General features: G+C 45.7%; 1 protein-coding gene across 1 annotated transcript in view; it reads left to right on the forward strand.

Moving 5' to 3' along the window:
- Nucleotides 1-203: 203 nt before the first annotated feature.
- Nucleotides 204-15253, forward strand: part of LOC143989472 (gastrula zinc finger protein XlCGF66.1-like) — a 29329-nt gene continuing 14279 nt past the window's right edge. Inside the window, exons 1-7 of the mRNA XM_077489610.1 lie at nt 204-252; nt 7319-7397; nt 9505-9612; nt 9740-9874; nt 9961-10084; nt 10201-10298; nt 10454-10552. Coding sequence (XP_077345736.1) covers nt 9517-9612; nt 9740-9874; nt 9961-10084; nt 10201-10298; nt 10454-10552 — 552 coding nt within the window. The 5' untranslated portion in view covers nt 204-252; nt 7319-7397; nt 9505-9516. The remainder of the gene's footprint in view (nt 253-7318; nt 7398-9504; nt 9613-9739; nt 9875-9960; nt 10085-10200; nt 10299-10453; nt 10553-15253) is intronic.

A 15253-nucleotide genomic window follows, 5' to 3' on the forward strand; every position in this document is an offset into this window, starting at 1 on the left:
AAGAAGAAAAAAGTTCTGGCAGCGAAAGGGTTAAAGGTATGCGCACAGCTTTGTTCACTGTATGTTTCTCTCCGAGCTCCAAAAGGTGCTGATCTCATTTATACTGAGATAGGACAACACCTTGAAATACAGACAGGAAGTGATGTCAGGTACAAACAGGAAGAGATACTGTGGATGAACAGGAACTTCCAGGTGAGAGGTGAGTCGGGAGGAAGTAGAGAGGAGACATTGCTGGAAGTGGCAGCAGAGGAGGTAATAAGATCTTATTTTCTATTTACACCCAGTAACTCCCCTGTCATGTCCGTCCTCTTCCTCCATAGTCACTGTGATGTCTTTTATCTCCAGCAGATGACGATACACATATATATATGGGGGAAACCTAGATTAACCCCTTCAGGGGCAGAACATTTCCCCCACTTACGGGGCCGGAACATTCTCTTCATTGTACAGGTTATGGAGTGCAAGGCTCGGTCCAGACATAAGTCCAGGCTGAACATTGGCTCTTTGGGCATTCCGCTATTACACTTGACAGCTTCCAACTGTCATTGGTTGTTACTATTCACATGGGTGGACAGCATCTGTGTGCCACCTTATTGTTAAAGGGGGCTTACAGATTCCATAAGCTTCAACCTGCCCCCAGACCCCCACAATCACTGAGCCAGGGTTGAAGTGAAGAGGCCCTTGTCCTAATCAACATGGGGATAAGGTGCTTTACCAGAGGGCTACCCTGGCAAAGTACCACCCCCCCCCCAATGTTGAGGAAATGGGGGCCTGGCATGGTACAGGAGGGGGCGCACACTCGCCTTCTCTTCCTTGGCCAGCAAGGCTACATGCTCAGATTGGGGGTCCGGTATGGATTTCTTTTCTTAGGAAGATCAAATGTTTTCTTTTCTTTTCGTTTTATTTCTTCCTTAACCACTTGGCGACCAGTCTTTTTCTGGCACTTTTTGCTTACCAGTTTAAATCGATATTTTTGCTAGAAAACTACTTACAGTACCTCACAAAAGTGAGTACACCCCTCACATTGTCTGTGAATATTTTCTTCTATCTTTTCATGTGGCAACACTGAAGAAATGACACTTGTCTACAGTGTAAAGTAGCGAGTGTACAGCTTGTATACGAGTCCATTCACACAGGGGCAACGCGACTTCCAGCGAGACTTTGGGAGGCAACTTGGACACGACTTGAGTATGAATCACAGCGCGACTTGAGGCAACTTACCAGGAAGCTTGAAGTTGCCTCCAGGACAGGGGACTTTGCCAGTGGCCAATCACATAATAATCAGCTCTGTGGGAGGGAGGGTTTTGCCTAGAAAACTATTTTTACTTCCTGGAAAGTTGCTTGGAGGCAACTTCCATTGGAGGCAACTTCCATTGAAATCAATGGGTACAAGTCGCCTAGAAGTTGGATTGAAGTAGTACAGGAACCTTTTCTGAAGTCGGAGCGATTTCAGTAGTGTGCATTAAGACGGCTCTCATTCACTTACAGTGATTTTATCATGTTGCGCAACTTGGGATGACTTCAAGTCGGATCCAAAGTTACCCCTGTGTGAATGGTTATTTAAATGACGAAGTGGAGCCACCAAAGCTTAAAGATACCACATCCCAAAAATTTGATATTAAGTATAGAGCATGGGGGGAGGTGACCAACCTCACAGGACTTTTAACGGTATCAAAAATTACTCAAAGTGAGCTTTAAATAAAATTTTTCAGAGAATTTATTATAAACAAAACAGACAATAACAAGTTTTGCTAAAACAACACCAGCACAGATACAAATCCATACAATACATGACGATTTTGAAGAATCATTTTGAAACTCAATCAATGTGATGCTCAACATGTTTCACTCATAAACGAGTTTCTTTAGGAGCTTTAAATACCATTGACATGTGTAATACTGTATCCATACAGTATTACACATGTCAATGGTATTTTAAGCTCCTGAAGAAACTCGTTTATGAGTGAAACATGTTGAGCATCTTGATATTTATCACTTTGGGCCCAATTTGGACATTTTCACTTAGGGGTGTACTAACTTTTGTTGCCAGCGGTTTAGACATTAATGGCTGTGTGTTGAGTTATTTTGAGGGGACAGCAAATTTACACTGTTATACAAGCTGTACACTCACTACTTTACATTGTAGACAAGTGTAATTTCTTCAGTGTTGTCACATGAAAAGGTAGAAGAAAATATTTACAGAAATGTGAGGGGTGTACTTACTTTTGTGAGATACTGTATATCCCCAAACATTATAATTTTTTTTTAGCAGAGACCCTAGGGAGTAAAATGACGATCGTTGCAATTTTTTTATGTCCAAAGGTATTTACACGGCAATTTTTAAAATGCAATAAACAAAAAACACATTTTACAAAGGATCTTTCTCTCACTTGCTCTTATTTATGCTCGCAAAGCCATCTTGCTGTGCTGGAAGAAATCGGAGGCCCCTTCGCCATTATACTGGAGGGGCATCAACAAGGTTTTACCTATGTGTAGGGCCACATACTTGAGTAGGGGGTTGTCCAAATAAGTGTGAAAATGTATGGTAGTGTTTGTTTCCAGACACCGACACTCTTGGTTGAACTGAATTGTGGTCTTTAGTACTACGGTAGTAGTGCTGACGTAGTTCTCTCACGTGAGCATTGTAGGGTTTTAACCAAGGGAATGCGCAACTCAAAGTCCAATGATTAGTAAATACTAGAAAATAACAGTCAATGTGAGGAATTGGATCCAGATGTGAATCAACCGTGGTGTCTCAGAAGTGATGACTGCACAAGGGAGTGGTGCACATAACACGAGGAACATCAATAATGTCAATACTTAGTGAGGTACTCTTACCAGCAGTGGTGGACACACATACCATCTGGCAGTGGGTCAAATGCGCATGAAAGGTGGTCTTTTGGATGTGGTGCCGAATGGTTGTCAAAGTTTTCATATGCAGGCACTACTCGCGTACGCGTTCACTTCTGCACGCGAGCTCAGCGGGATGGGACGCATTTAAAAAAAAAATAAAAATTTTTATTTTGCCCTTTTATTTTTTTATTTTTACACTGTTCTTTTTACAAAAGTAAATAAAAATAAAAATGTGTCACTTTTATTCCTATTACAAGGAATGTAAACATCCCTTGTAATAGAAAAAAAGCATGACAGGACCTCTTAACCACTTTCAGACCGGACCATTTTGCTGGCTTAAGACCAGACCACTTTTTGCGATTCTGCACTGCGTCGCTTTAACTGACAATTGCGCAACGTGGCTCCCGAACAAAATTGACGTCCTTTTTTTCCCACAAATAGAGCTTTCTTTTGGTGGTATTTGATCACCCCTCCGTTTTTTTATTTTTTGCGCTATAAACAAAAATAGAGCGACAATTTTGAATAAAACACATTATTTTTTACTTTTTGCTATAATAAATATCCCCCAAAAATATATAAAACATTTTTTTTCCTCATTTTAGGCCGATACGTATTCTTCTACATATTTTTGGTAAAAAAAAATGCAATAAGCGATTATTGATTGGTTTGCGCAAGATTTAGAGCGTTTACAAAATAGGGGATAGTTTTATGGCATTTTTATTAATCTATATATTTATTTTTTTACTAGCAATGGCGGCGATTAGCGATTTTTATTTTATTTATTTTTTTTTTTTTATTGTGACTGTGACATTATGGCAGACACATCTGAAATTTTTGACACATTTTTGGGACCATTGTCATTTATACAGCAATCACTGCTATACAAATGCACTGATTCCTGTGTAAATGACACTGGCAGTGAAGGGATTAACCAGGGGGTGGCAGTGTAGGGGTTAAGTGGGTCCTAGGGGCGTGTTAGTAACTGTGGGGGGCTGGGCTGTGTGTTAGTGAACACTGATCTCTGCTCCAATCACAGGGAGCAGAGATCAGTGTCACTGGTTGCTAGGCAGAACGGGGAGATGCTGTTTACATCGGCATCTCCCCGTTCAGCCTCCCCGTGAGACGATCACGGGTATTCCCGCGGCGATCGAGTCTGCGGGACCCCGCGACCGGACTCACGGGGGGGCCCGACCGGTGCGCGCGGGGCACGCATGCGATGGCAGGGCGGCAATTACAAATGGACGTACATCGTCGTGCGCCAGTCGAGAAGTGGTTAAATATGAGATCTGGGGGTCATAAAGACCTCACATCTCACATTTACACTAAAATGACGAAATTTCTTTTTTTTTTTTTTGTGCATTTTAGTGTAAATATGAGATGTGAGGTCTTTTTGACCCCAGATCTCACTTTTAAGAGGACCTGTCATGCTTTTTTACTATTACAAGGGATGTTTACAAGTGACACCAAATATATGTATAGTATATACTATAAAAAAAAAAAAAAAAAAAAAAAAGATTGCCATGCACCACTCAAGTGTTCGGGTTTGACTTGAAGAAAAGGTGGCAACCCTACTGGTAAACCACTTGCAAACCGCAACATATATCTACATATTGCGGTCAGCAATTGGTTAAAATTCATATCAGACCTGAAGGGTCTTTTATTGTTCTCCGGGAAGACCTCATGCGTTTTTTTTTTTTGTTTTTGTTTTTTGTGTGTGTGTGGTACTCTTTTAGGGTTTGGTATGTTTTTTTTTTTTTTTTTTTTAGTGGGGTGAGCTCTTTGCTGTATGATGTGCTACAGCAAAATGACATTTACAAAGTGGAGTTTAAAATGCTGGCAAATGACATTTCCTTGCCGGCTTCTTTAAGAAAAAAAAAAACCCACACCAAAAGTTCCCCAAAATACATATGTGTGCTATTATTTGCCCACAATTGTAACTTTTTTCCATGTAAATGTCAGCGCTGCTGCTGCTGCACTTTCTGTACATCACAGAGATGCCCCTTCACAGGCAGGATTAGGAGACCCCCCACCCTAGGCATTTTATGTAACATAAATGTGAATATAGATGTAGCATAAATGTAACAGTAGGGTAGTTTTGCCAATAGCGGAGGTGACGTGATCAGTAGAAGTAGCGTTCTTGTTGTAGTTTAATTCTGTAGTATCAGTCATAGACATAAGTTCTTCTATTCGAATTTGAAAGGACAGAGCAAGCTTCTAGGCTTGAGTTGACACCTAGATGCCAAAAAATGTTTCCCTTCCACGTAGACATAGATTTCTCACCTTCCCAAAGCCTCAAGGAAGACTACTAGTTATGAAGGCCCCTTGACCCGCACCTGCCCTAAGGAAAGGGAGCCTTGACTGCTGGACGCTTGGCAACCAAGCGGGGCATCAACCTAATCAGGGAGTTGGAGTGGGTCCTTTGGGATTGGCTACAATGGCACAAGGTGACTGGGTGGGGCCGGAACTCGAGAAAAAGCTACGCAGAGGCACGTCCCATGACTTTCGAGAGAAGTTGACGTCACAAGAGTTGAACTTGAATGCGTGAATGAATGAGTAACTTGTATAGCGCTACATATATAAAATAAATCATCTCAAGGTGCTTTTGCCACCAGTGTCCATTTGGGTCTTCAGCAAAGACAGATGAACACTGGCGGCAAAAGCGAGTTGCCCACCCACCCGCCCATTGTGTTTTTGTCACAGCTTCCTTGGCGGTTTTACCTTGCCAGCAATTGGTATTACTTTATGGGCTATGTCCTCAAGTTAATTACGGGTTCAGTTTAGTGCCTGTCTCACACTGATGGTGGAGACAGGCCACTTAGCCCTTGTACACACGGTCGGACATTCCGACAACAAAATCCATCGGATTTTGTCCGAAACCAGTGTTGCATACACACGGTCGGACAAAGTTGTCAGAAAATCTGATCGTTCTGAACGTGATGCCGTTTTTTCGTTACGACGGGACTACGTTCAGGATAGTAGACAATAGCTTTGGTCTAGGAATTTGATCTGAGCATGCGTGGCACTTTGTCCGATCGGAATTCTCTACAAACGATCGGACAAAGTCCGATCGGATCATGTTGTCGGAAAATTTTATAGCCCAGCTCTAAAACTTTGTCGGTCGGATTTTCAGATGGAAACAGTCCAATGGAGCCCACACATGGCCGGTTTACCCGACAACGTGGTCCGATCGGACATTTTCCGTCGGAATGTCCAACCGTGTGTACAAGGGCTTAGACTATACGGTTTGGTTATAGATGCTCACGGTGTAACTGTGACCGGCATGGTATTTGTATTCTGAAGGTTGTTATACTAAGATGTTCAATAGAGCTGTGGCCTTGCCCTACTTCAAACTTAAAGTGGCCTATGTGTCTTTTTGGGGGGGCAAGGGTTTTGTTGTGGTTTAAAAAGGTGGGGGGTATGACAAGACTAAGCTTCTCGGCAGTCATGTTGGTTATAAGAACCAGCAGGGGACAGTCAGGAGGCCCCGAATGGTCTACCAGCTTTGATTTATATCCACAGATCCAAGGAATCTATTATATCTCTCATAAAAGCTAAAATATTAGTTGCAGAGAGATGAAAATAATTCCTTCTGGCTGCACACGTGTTGGGCTACGTGTACCATGTAAATCTGTATTTGTAACACATTTAGAATCCCGGAAAAACACACAAAACTGTTATATGATGCTTGATTGCGACTGCTGAACAGTGATTGGTACTGTCGCGATCGGATCCATCTCAGGAATCGGAGTGTTTCTGCCGCTTCTGACGGCTCCGGTTAGCAGCGAAGACTACCGGTAAGCGGTGGGAGGGGAGGGACAGCTCTCCCGCCACCCATAAAATTAATCTCACGGCGAATCCGCTTTATGTTAAAGCAGACCTCCCGCCGTTTAAAAAAAATATGGCATCTGGTGTCGGAAAGCCTATCCCTGACCCAGCGGTCAGAGCCGTTCCGGGCCAATTCAACTCTGCTAATTTCAGAACACGGAAGTGTCCTGTGGGCTTTGACAGGCACGCCCCCCCCCCCCCCCCCCCGGGTTGATTGGTTAAGAGCTAAAGTCCAGCCCACATCCATATTCCAATAACTTGAGGAGACGGGGATGTGGACGGGGTGATTCCTACCAAGCCGGTCCCTCTGATTGAGGAATTACGGGCTTTCCGACATGCTTCTGTCAAAGTAAATAGTGTGATGCCTCATAAACAGTTTTAAGACTTAAAACTATGTAATAGTATCCTCATCCTCATTAAGTTAGAGCAAAAAGGTAATGGGTTAAACATGGACTACTCCGAATAGGTTACCATGTCACACCTGTGATATTGGAGGACTATCTTGATACAGTGATTAGATATAACTGATTAAAGAGAAAATATATAAATTTTAAATGTTGTAGTGAACAACCAATACAAAAATGTATGCATCATCATAACATTGGCAATTTATTATTCAAACAATACTCTGCCCCCATAGAATGAAGAAGATGGAGGACTTGTGCCCAAGTTAGCGATATCCTCAACTAGTTTCGCGAACAGAGCCGCTTCTTCAGGAGGTATCTTAGCGCATCTAAAATTGAGTAAATACAGTCCCATAGTTATGATGTTCAAGACTTACATACTACAGAAAAGTCACACCATGACCTTACAATATTGCAGACATGGAGTAAATTACAGTTGTAATATAAATCATAACGCGGCTTACCACTGGGATCCCCAAGGGAAGCCCACAAACAAAGCACGGGTGGCACCCCAACAGGGGAATCCCACCCCCGGGTGGACACGGGAGGCGAAATGAGCAGAGAACGGCTGTGGGTAGCAAGTTTAGAAAAGGAAAAAATAATTATGCAGGTATAGCTGGTAAGTCAAATGTTCAACAAGCACGTATGGTGAAAATAGACTAATAGGAAAGGGAGAGAGAGGGAAGGGGAAGAGGAAAAAGGGGGGGGGGGATGGAGGAGGGAGAAAGGGAGGGAGGGAGGAGGTGAAGGGGGAGACAAGGACAGGGGAGGGAAAGGAGGGAAGGGAGGGAAAAGGAAGGGGGGAAGGGAAAAGAAAAGGGGAAAAAAGGGAGGGGAAAAGGGAGGGCAAGGATAGGAAAATTAGCCCACTTAAAGTGGAGGGCCACCCTGAAAAAAAAATACATAAAAAATTAGAAAAAAATCATAAAAAAAAAAAAAAATGAATTTTTTTTTTAACTTACCAGAAATGCCTGTTGCTAGGCACATCATCCTAATCTGCCTCTTCCTCCTCCGCAGAGATCTTCTTTCTTCTCTCCTCCGTGCGGTGTCTTCTGGGTAATGGGTCGCGTTGTGTTCTGGGAACTGTGTGTCCCAGAACACAGCGTGCCCCATTCACAAAGCGCTGCGCGACTCGCGCATACGCAGTAGGAAACGGGCAGTGAAGCCGCAAGGCTCCACTGCCTGTTTCCCTTAGCCAAAATGGCCACACCGGGACCCGAGACCGAGGGACGGGTCAGCCTCGGGCGGCCGACATCGCGGGCGCCCTGGACAGGTAAGTCTGCTTATTAAAAGTCAGCAGCTACAGTGTTTGCAGCTGCTGACTTTGAAAAAAAATTTTTTCAAAACCGGCCCTCCTCTTTAAATCAGCTAGAGACACCACATACATAAGCACAGTACAAGTCAATCCTTATAAAGGGGCATTAATTAGGTAAAGCAAGGGAAAGAATTAAGTATAAAGATACCCAACCTGGTAAAAACGTAATACCGGTATACAAAAGTGGGCCGAGAACTAAAGCGCAAGCAGTCGCTGGGTGTACAGTACTCCTGAAACCCATTTCCTTTATGCTTCTGTCAAAGGATAAACATTGGTAACATTTTATTTTGGTTTTTTATCTTAATAGTGAATAGCCAACTTTGTATGTCCTTGTGTCTGTATTATTTGTAATGCTTTTTCTTTGTATATATTTTATCCACTGCCCGCTGACAGTACTCTTGTGGCAGCAGCTTGGGCACCACCTGCAATTGTATGGTGGGGGGCAGATGGTGGAAAGAACCAACAACAGCCCCGTCCTCCTCCATCTTTAGCTTCTGCATTATAAGCCCCTACATCATAGCAACAGTAGTAGCTAAAGTGACAGTAATGAGGACTGAAGAACATCAAAAAAACTTAGTACAGAAACACAGGGACTCCTTTCTTTTGCTTAAGCTAGAAAGTGTGTGGCACACGATGGGATTTACAATAGATTTTGTATCTTAAGGCTCCATTCACACTTGTACGACTCCAAAGTTGCACCAACTTTGAATTGCAACTTTGGATCGGTGCAACTTGGATATGACTTTGGCTTTGACCAGTGATAATAGACAACTGTTGCACAACTGTTGCATTGTATAACATTGAGGTACGACTTTCATGCATCTTTTGAGGGTTAACATTGAAGTCAATGGCCCTCAAGTTGCACAAAAGTCAGTGCATGAACTACTTTGAAGTTGCTGCAACTTTAAGTCCCACATATATGAATAGTTATCATTGAAAAACATGGGGAACAGAAAACTGATACATTCCATGGACCCACAACTGTTCTCAAAGCTTGAGCATACTTTTATAGTAAGAGGGCGGGGTTATCTATTCTTTCACATAATTGGAGCTTGCAAATCAGCTGATCAGAGGCAAAGCCGTACATTCTCCACTATCTGTCTACAGATAAACCTGCACATGACCACATCAACGAGGATGGACAAACACCAGATCCTTGTGATTGAGAGGATATTAAACTTCACCCTGGAGATCATTTATCTGCTGACCGGAGAGGTGAGGAGGATTCTGGGAGGTCACATGACATCACTCTTATCTCTATTGATAAAACACAGACCTAACCGGAGATGTGAGGAGGATTCTGGGATTCTAACACAATGTTCCTATTGGTTTTCCAATACAGAGATTTCCTCTTGTGAAGTCTGGTGATCATATGACCATCACAGTGCCTCCATGTGACTCCCTAAAACCTGAGAGACACAACATGGAGAAGATTCTAGAAGTCACCAAGAAGATGATGGAGCTGCTGACAGGAGAGGTGAGCGGTGCCGGGAATTCTGGGACATTATCCAGTAACAGACAAGGGATGTGTCTGGATGGTGACTGTATCATTGTGTGTGTCAGGTTCCTATAAGGTGTCAGGATGTCACTGTCTATTTCTCCATGGAGGAGTGGGAGTATTTAGAAGGACACAAGGATCTCTACAAGGACGTCATGATGGACAATCAGCCGCCCCTCACATCACCGGGTAAGAGGAGACTTTATTGTAAAGGAGAGAGCAGTACGGAGGCTCCACCTAGATCCCCCATCATCTGATAAACACATAGAAACAATGTATTCAGTCAGTGTGTGTGTTTCCTACAGATGGATCCAGTAATGGGAACCCACCAGAGAGATGTCCCCGTCCTCTGTATTCCCGGGATTCCACACAGGAAGGTCACACCATCCCCCACCATCATCAGGTAGGTGGAGTTGAAGGTCTGGAACATAAAGTGACTGAACACTCTGACATGTGGAGACGATGTGTGGACTCTACAAGATGATATTTTCTATGTGATATCACATCATAAATACTTCTATGTTACAGATGTTATTTTCTGACATTCTTTTGGATTAGGGTGAAGATCTGATGGACATGAAAGTTGAGGGTGAAGTAGAAGAGATGTATGTGAGGGATTCCACATGGGAAGGTCACACCATCCCTCACCATCATCAGGTAGGTGGGATGGAGCATCTAAAACTTGGACTAGTAGAGACGATGTGTGGATTTTGTATGTGATATCACAATTTTAAAGCTTATATTTTACAGATATTAAATCAATAAAAGTGATATCACTTTTAAATCCAACACTGTAGTGATAAATCATACAAAAACTACAAATAAATTCAAATAAAAGAATATACAGTATTTCACAAAAGTTACATTTTTGTAAATATTTTATTCTACCTTTTCATGTGACAACACTGAAGAAATGACACTTGTCTACAATGTAAAGTAGTGAGTGTACAGCTTGTATAAGGCCGCGTACACACGGGCGGACTGTTCGCCCAACCTTGTCCGCTGAACAGTGTTTGGGCGGACAGTCCGCTCGTGTGTGGGCTTTCAGCGGACAGTTTCAGCGGACAGTTGGACGGACAAAGTCTTTCGGAAATTCCGAAAAACTGTCCGCTGAAACTGTGTTTGAGCGAACAGTCCGCCCGTGTGTGGGCCTGTCCGCTGTACTTTCGAAATGAGCGGACTGTTCCCGCTCGGAAAGTCCGCCCATTTCGAGCGCGTGTACAGGTAGGCGGGGCCCGCGAAGGAGACGTCGCGGGCTCCGCCGCCTGGAATGGGCTTAAAGGGGAACCCCAACGCCGAAAAAAATCGGCGTGGGGGTTCCCCCAAAGTCCACACCAGACCCTTGTCTGAGCACGCTACCCGGCCGGCCAGGAAAGGGGCGAGCGAGCGCGCCCCCCCTCCTGAGCCGTACCAGGCCGCGTGCCCTCAACATGGGGGGGTGCCTTGGGGAAGGGGGGGCCGCGCGGCCCCCCCACCCCAAAGCACCTTGTCCCCATGTTGATGAGGACAAGGGCCTCTTCCCGACAACCCTGGCCGTTGGTTGTCGGGGTCTGCGGGCGGGGGGCTTATCGGAATCCGGGAGCCCCCTTTAAGAAGGGGGCCCCCGGATACCGGCCCCCCACCCTATGTGAATGAGTATGGGGTACAATGTACCCCTACCCATTCACCTGTGAAATAAAGTACAAAAAAAAACACAACACAGGGGAAAAAATATTTTATTGCACAGCTCCGGGGGTCTTCCGTCTTCGGGGGTCTTCTCGCCGGACTCCTCCGCTATGTGTGTGTAGCTCTTTTACTAGCGGAGGAGTCCGGCTTTCTTCCTCCCCGCCGCCGGCCTCTTCTCCCGACTTCGGGGGTCTTGTCCCCCTCTTCGGTTCTTCTGCCGGGCCACCGCGCCTTCTTGTAGCTCTTTTACAGGCGGTGGCCCGGTCTTCTGTCGCCGCTGCCTTCCGTTCTTCTGTCGCCGCCTTCGGTTCTTCTGCCGGGCCACCGCGCCTTCTTGTAGCTCTTTTACAGGCGGTGGCCCGGTCTTCTGTCGCCGCTGTCGCTGTCGCCGCCTTCCGTTCTTGTTCTTCTTCTTGTTCTTCTTCTTCTTCTCCAGGCGATGTTGACACGTCGCTCCCTCCGGCCGGAATGCCAGAGCCGCGCTGTGCGGTCACTTATATAGTGACAATGGGGCCGGGTCACATGGTATATGTCACATGGGTTGGTCACATGGGTTGATGTCACATGGGGACTATGACATCGTAAGGGGGCGGGGTCACCATGTGACCAACCCATGTGACATATACCATGTGACCCCGCCCCATTGTCACTATATAAGTGGCAGCGGAGCGTGTCCCTGGCATTCCGGCCGGAGGGAGCGACGTGTCAACATCGCCTGGAGAAGAAGAAGAAGAACAAGAAGAAGAACAAGAACGGAAGGCGGCGACAGCGGCGACAGAAGACCGGGCCACCGCCTGTAAAAGAGCTACAAGAAGGCGCGGTGGCCCGGCAGAAGAACCGAAGGCGGCGACAGAAGAACGGAAGGCAGCGGCGACAGAAGACCGGGCCACCGCCTGTAAAAGAGCTACAAGAAGGCGCGGTGGCCCGGCAGAAGAACCGAAGAGGGGGACAAGACCCCCGAAGTCGGGAGAAAAGGCCGGCGGCAGGGAGGAAGAAAGCCGGACTCCTCCGCTAGTAAAAGAGCTACACACACATAGCGGAGGAGTCCGGCGAGAAGACCCCCGAAGACGGAAGACCCCCGGAGCTGTGCAATAAAATATTTTTTCCCCTGTGTTGTGTTTTTTTTTGTACTTTATTTCACAGGTGAATGGGTAGGGGTACATTGTACCCCATACTCATTCACATAGGGTGGGGGGCCGGTATCCGGGGGCCCCCTTCTTAAAGGGGGCTCCTGGATTCCGATAAGCCCCCCGCCCGCAGACCCCGACAACCAACGGCCAGGGTTGTCGGGAAGAGGCCCTTGTCCTCATCAACATGGGGACAAGGTGCTTTGGGGTGGGGGGGCCGCGCGGCCCCCCCTTCCCCAAGGCACCCCCCCATGTTGAGGGCACGCGGCCTGGTACGGCTCAGGAGGGGGGGCGCGCTCGCTCGCCCCCCTTTCCTGGCCGGCCGGGTAGCGTGCTCGGACAAGGGTCTGGTGTGGACTTTGGGGGAACCCCCACGCCGATTTTTTTTCGGCGTTGGGGTTCCCCTTTAAGCCCATTCCAGGCGGCGGAGCCCGCGACGTCTCCTTCGCGGGCCCCGCCTACCTGTACACACGCTCGAAATGGGCGGATTTGCCTCCGCCTTACGTGGGCGAGTCCGTTCATTTCAAAAGTTGAGCGGACTGTTTGGCAAACAGTTCGTTGAAACAGTCCGCTCGTGTGTGGGCAAGTCCGCTCATGCAAATTTTGAGCGGACTGTTTGCCGAAACTGTTTGACGAACAAGGTTGGGCAAACAGTCCGCGCGTGTGTACGCGGCCTTACAGTGTAAATTTGTTGTCCCCTCAAAATAACTCAACACACAGCCATTAATGTCTAAACCGCTGGCAACAAAAGTGAATACACCCGTAAGTGAAAATTTCCAAATTGGGCCCAAAGTGTCAATATTTTGTGTGGCCGCCATTATTTTCCAGCACTGCCTTAACCCTCCTGGGCATGGAGGTCACCAGAGCTTCACAGGTTACCACTGGAGTCCTCTTTCACTCCTCCATGATGACATCACAGAGCTGGTGGATGTTGGAGACCTTCCGCTCCTCCAAATTCCATTTGAGGATGCCCCACAGATGCTCAATAGGGTTTAGGTCTGGAGACATGCTTGGCCAGTCCCTCACCTTTAACCTCAGCTTCTTTAGCAAGGCAGTGCTGTGTTTGGGGTCGTTATGTTGGAATACTGCCCTGCGGCCCAGTCTCCGGAGGGAGGAGATCATGTTCTGCTTCAGTATGTCACAGTACATGTTGGCATTCATGGTTCCCTCAATGATCTGTAGCTCCCCAGTGTCGGCAGCACTCATGCAGCCCCAGACCATGACACTCCCACCACCATGCTTGACTGTAGGCAAGACACACTTGTCTTTGTCCTGCTCACCTGGTTGCCACCACACACTCTTGTCACCATCTGAACCAAATAAGTTTATCTTGGTCTCATCAGACCACAGGACATGGTTCCAGTAATCCATGTCCTTAGTCTGCTTGTCTTCAGCAAACTGTTTGCGGGCTTTCTTGTGCATCATCTTTAGAAGAGGCTTCCTTCTGGGATGACAGCCATGCACACCAATTTGATGCGGCGTGTGGCGTATGGTCTGAGCACTGACAGGCTGACCCCCCCCACTCCTTCAACCTCTGCAGCAATGCTGGCAGCACTCATATGTCTATTTCCAAAAGACAGCCTCTGGATATGACGCTGAGAACGTGACACTCAACTTCTTTGGTCGAGCATGGTGAGTCCTGTTCTGAGTGGAACCTGTCCTGTTAAACCACTGTATGGTCTTGGCCACCGTGCTGCAGCTCAGTTTCAGGGTCTTGGCAATCTTCTTATAGCCTAGGCCATCTTTATGTAGAGCAACAATTATTATTATTTTTTTTCAGATCCTCAGAGAGTTCTTTGCCATGAGATGCCATGTTGAACTTCCAGTGACCAGTATGAGAGATGGAGAGCGATAACACCAAATTTAACACACCTGCTCCCCATTCACAACTGCGACCTTGTAACACTAATGAGTCACATGACCCCGGGGAGGGAAAATGGCTAATTGGGCCTAATTTGGACATTTTCAATTAGGGGTGTACTCACTTTTGTTGCCAGCGGTTTAGACATTAATGGTTGTGTGTTGAGTTATTTTGAGGGGACGGCAAATTTACACTGTTATACAAGCTGTACACTCACTACTTTACATTGTAGCAAAGTGTCATTTCTTCAGTGTCGTCACATGAAAAGAGAATAAAATATTTACAAAAATGTGAGGGGTGTACTCACTTTTGTACAGTATATGAAAAAAATGATATATGTATATGTGTGTGTGTATGTATGTGTGTGTGTGTGTGTGTGTGTGTGTGTGTGTGTATATATATATATATATATATATATATATATATATATATATATATATATATATATATATATATATATATATATATATATATATATATATGTGTGTGTATGTAAATAAGTGTTCACACTGTGCATTGGAACCAATGGGTCATCATACAGATGAACCAAAGTTCTGTAATCAAATGTTCAGGAATGAACTGATACCACTGAGAAAGTTCCATCAAAAGCAGACAACTAATATCTTCTTTATGCAACACCTTAAAATCCTTGTACATTCACAAAATCCTCTGATCCTCCACCACTCTGATAGAATCACAGACTTA

This window comes from Lithobates pipiens, unplaced genomic scaffold (genome assembly GCF_037356315.1).
Source record: "Lithobates pipiens isolate NorthernLeopardFrog02 unplaced genomic scaffold, aLitPip1_a1.2 Scaffold_18, whole genome shotgun sequence".
Taxonomy (NCBI): Eukaryota; Metazoa; Chordata; class Amphibia; order Anura; family Ranidae; genus Lithobates; species Lithobates pipiens.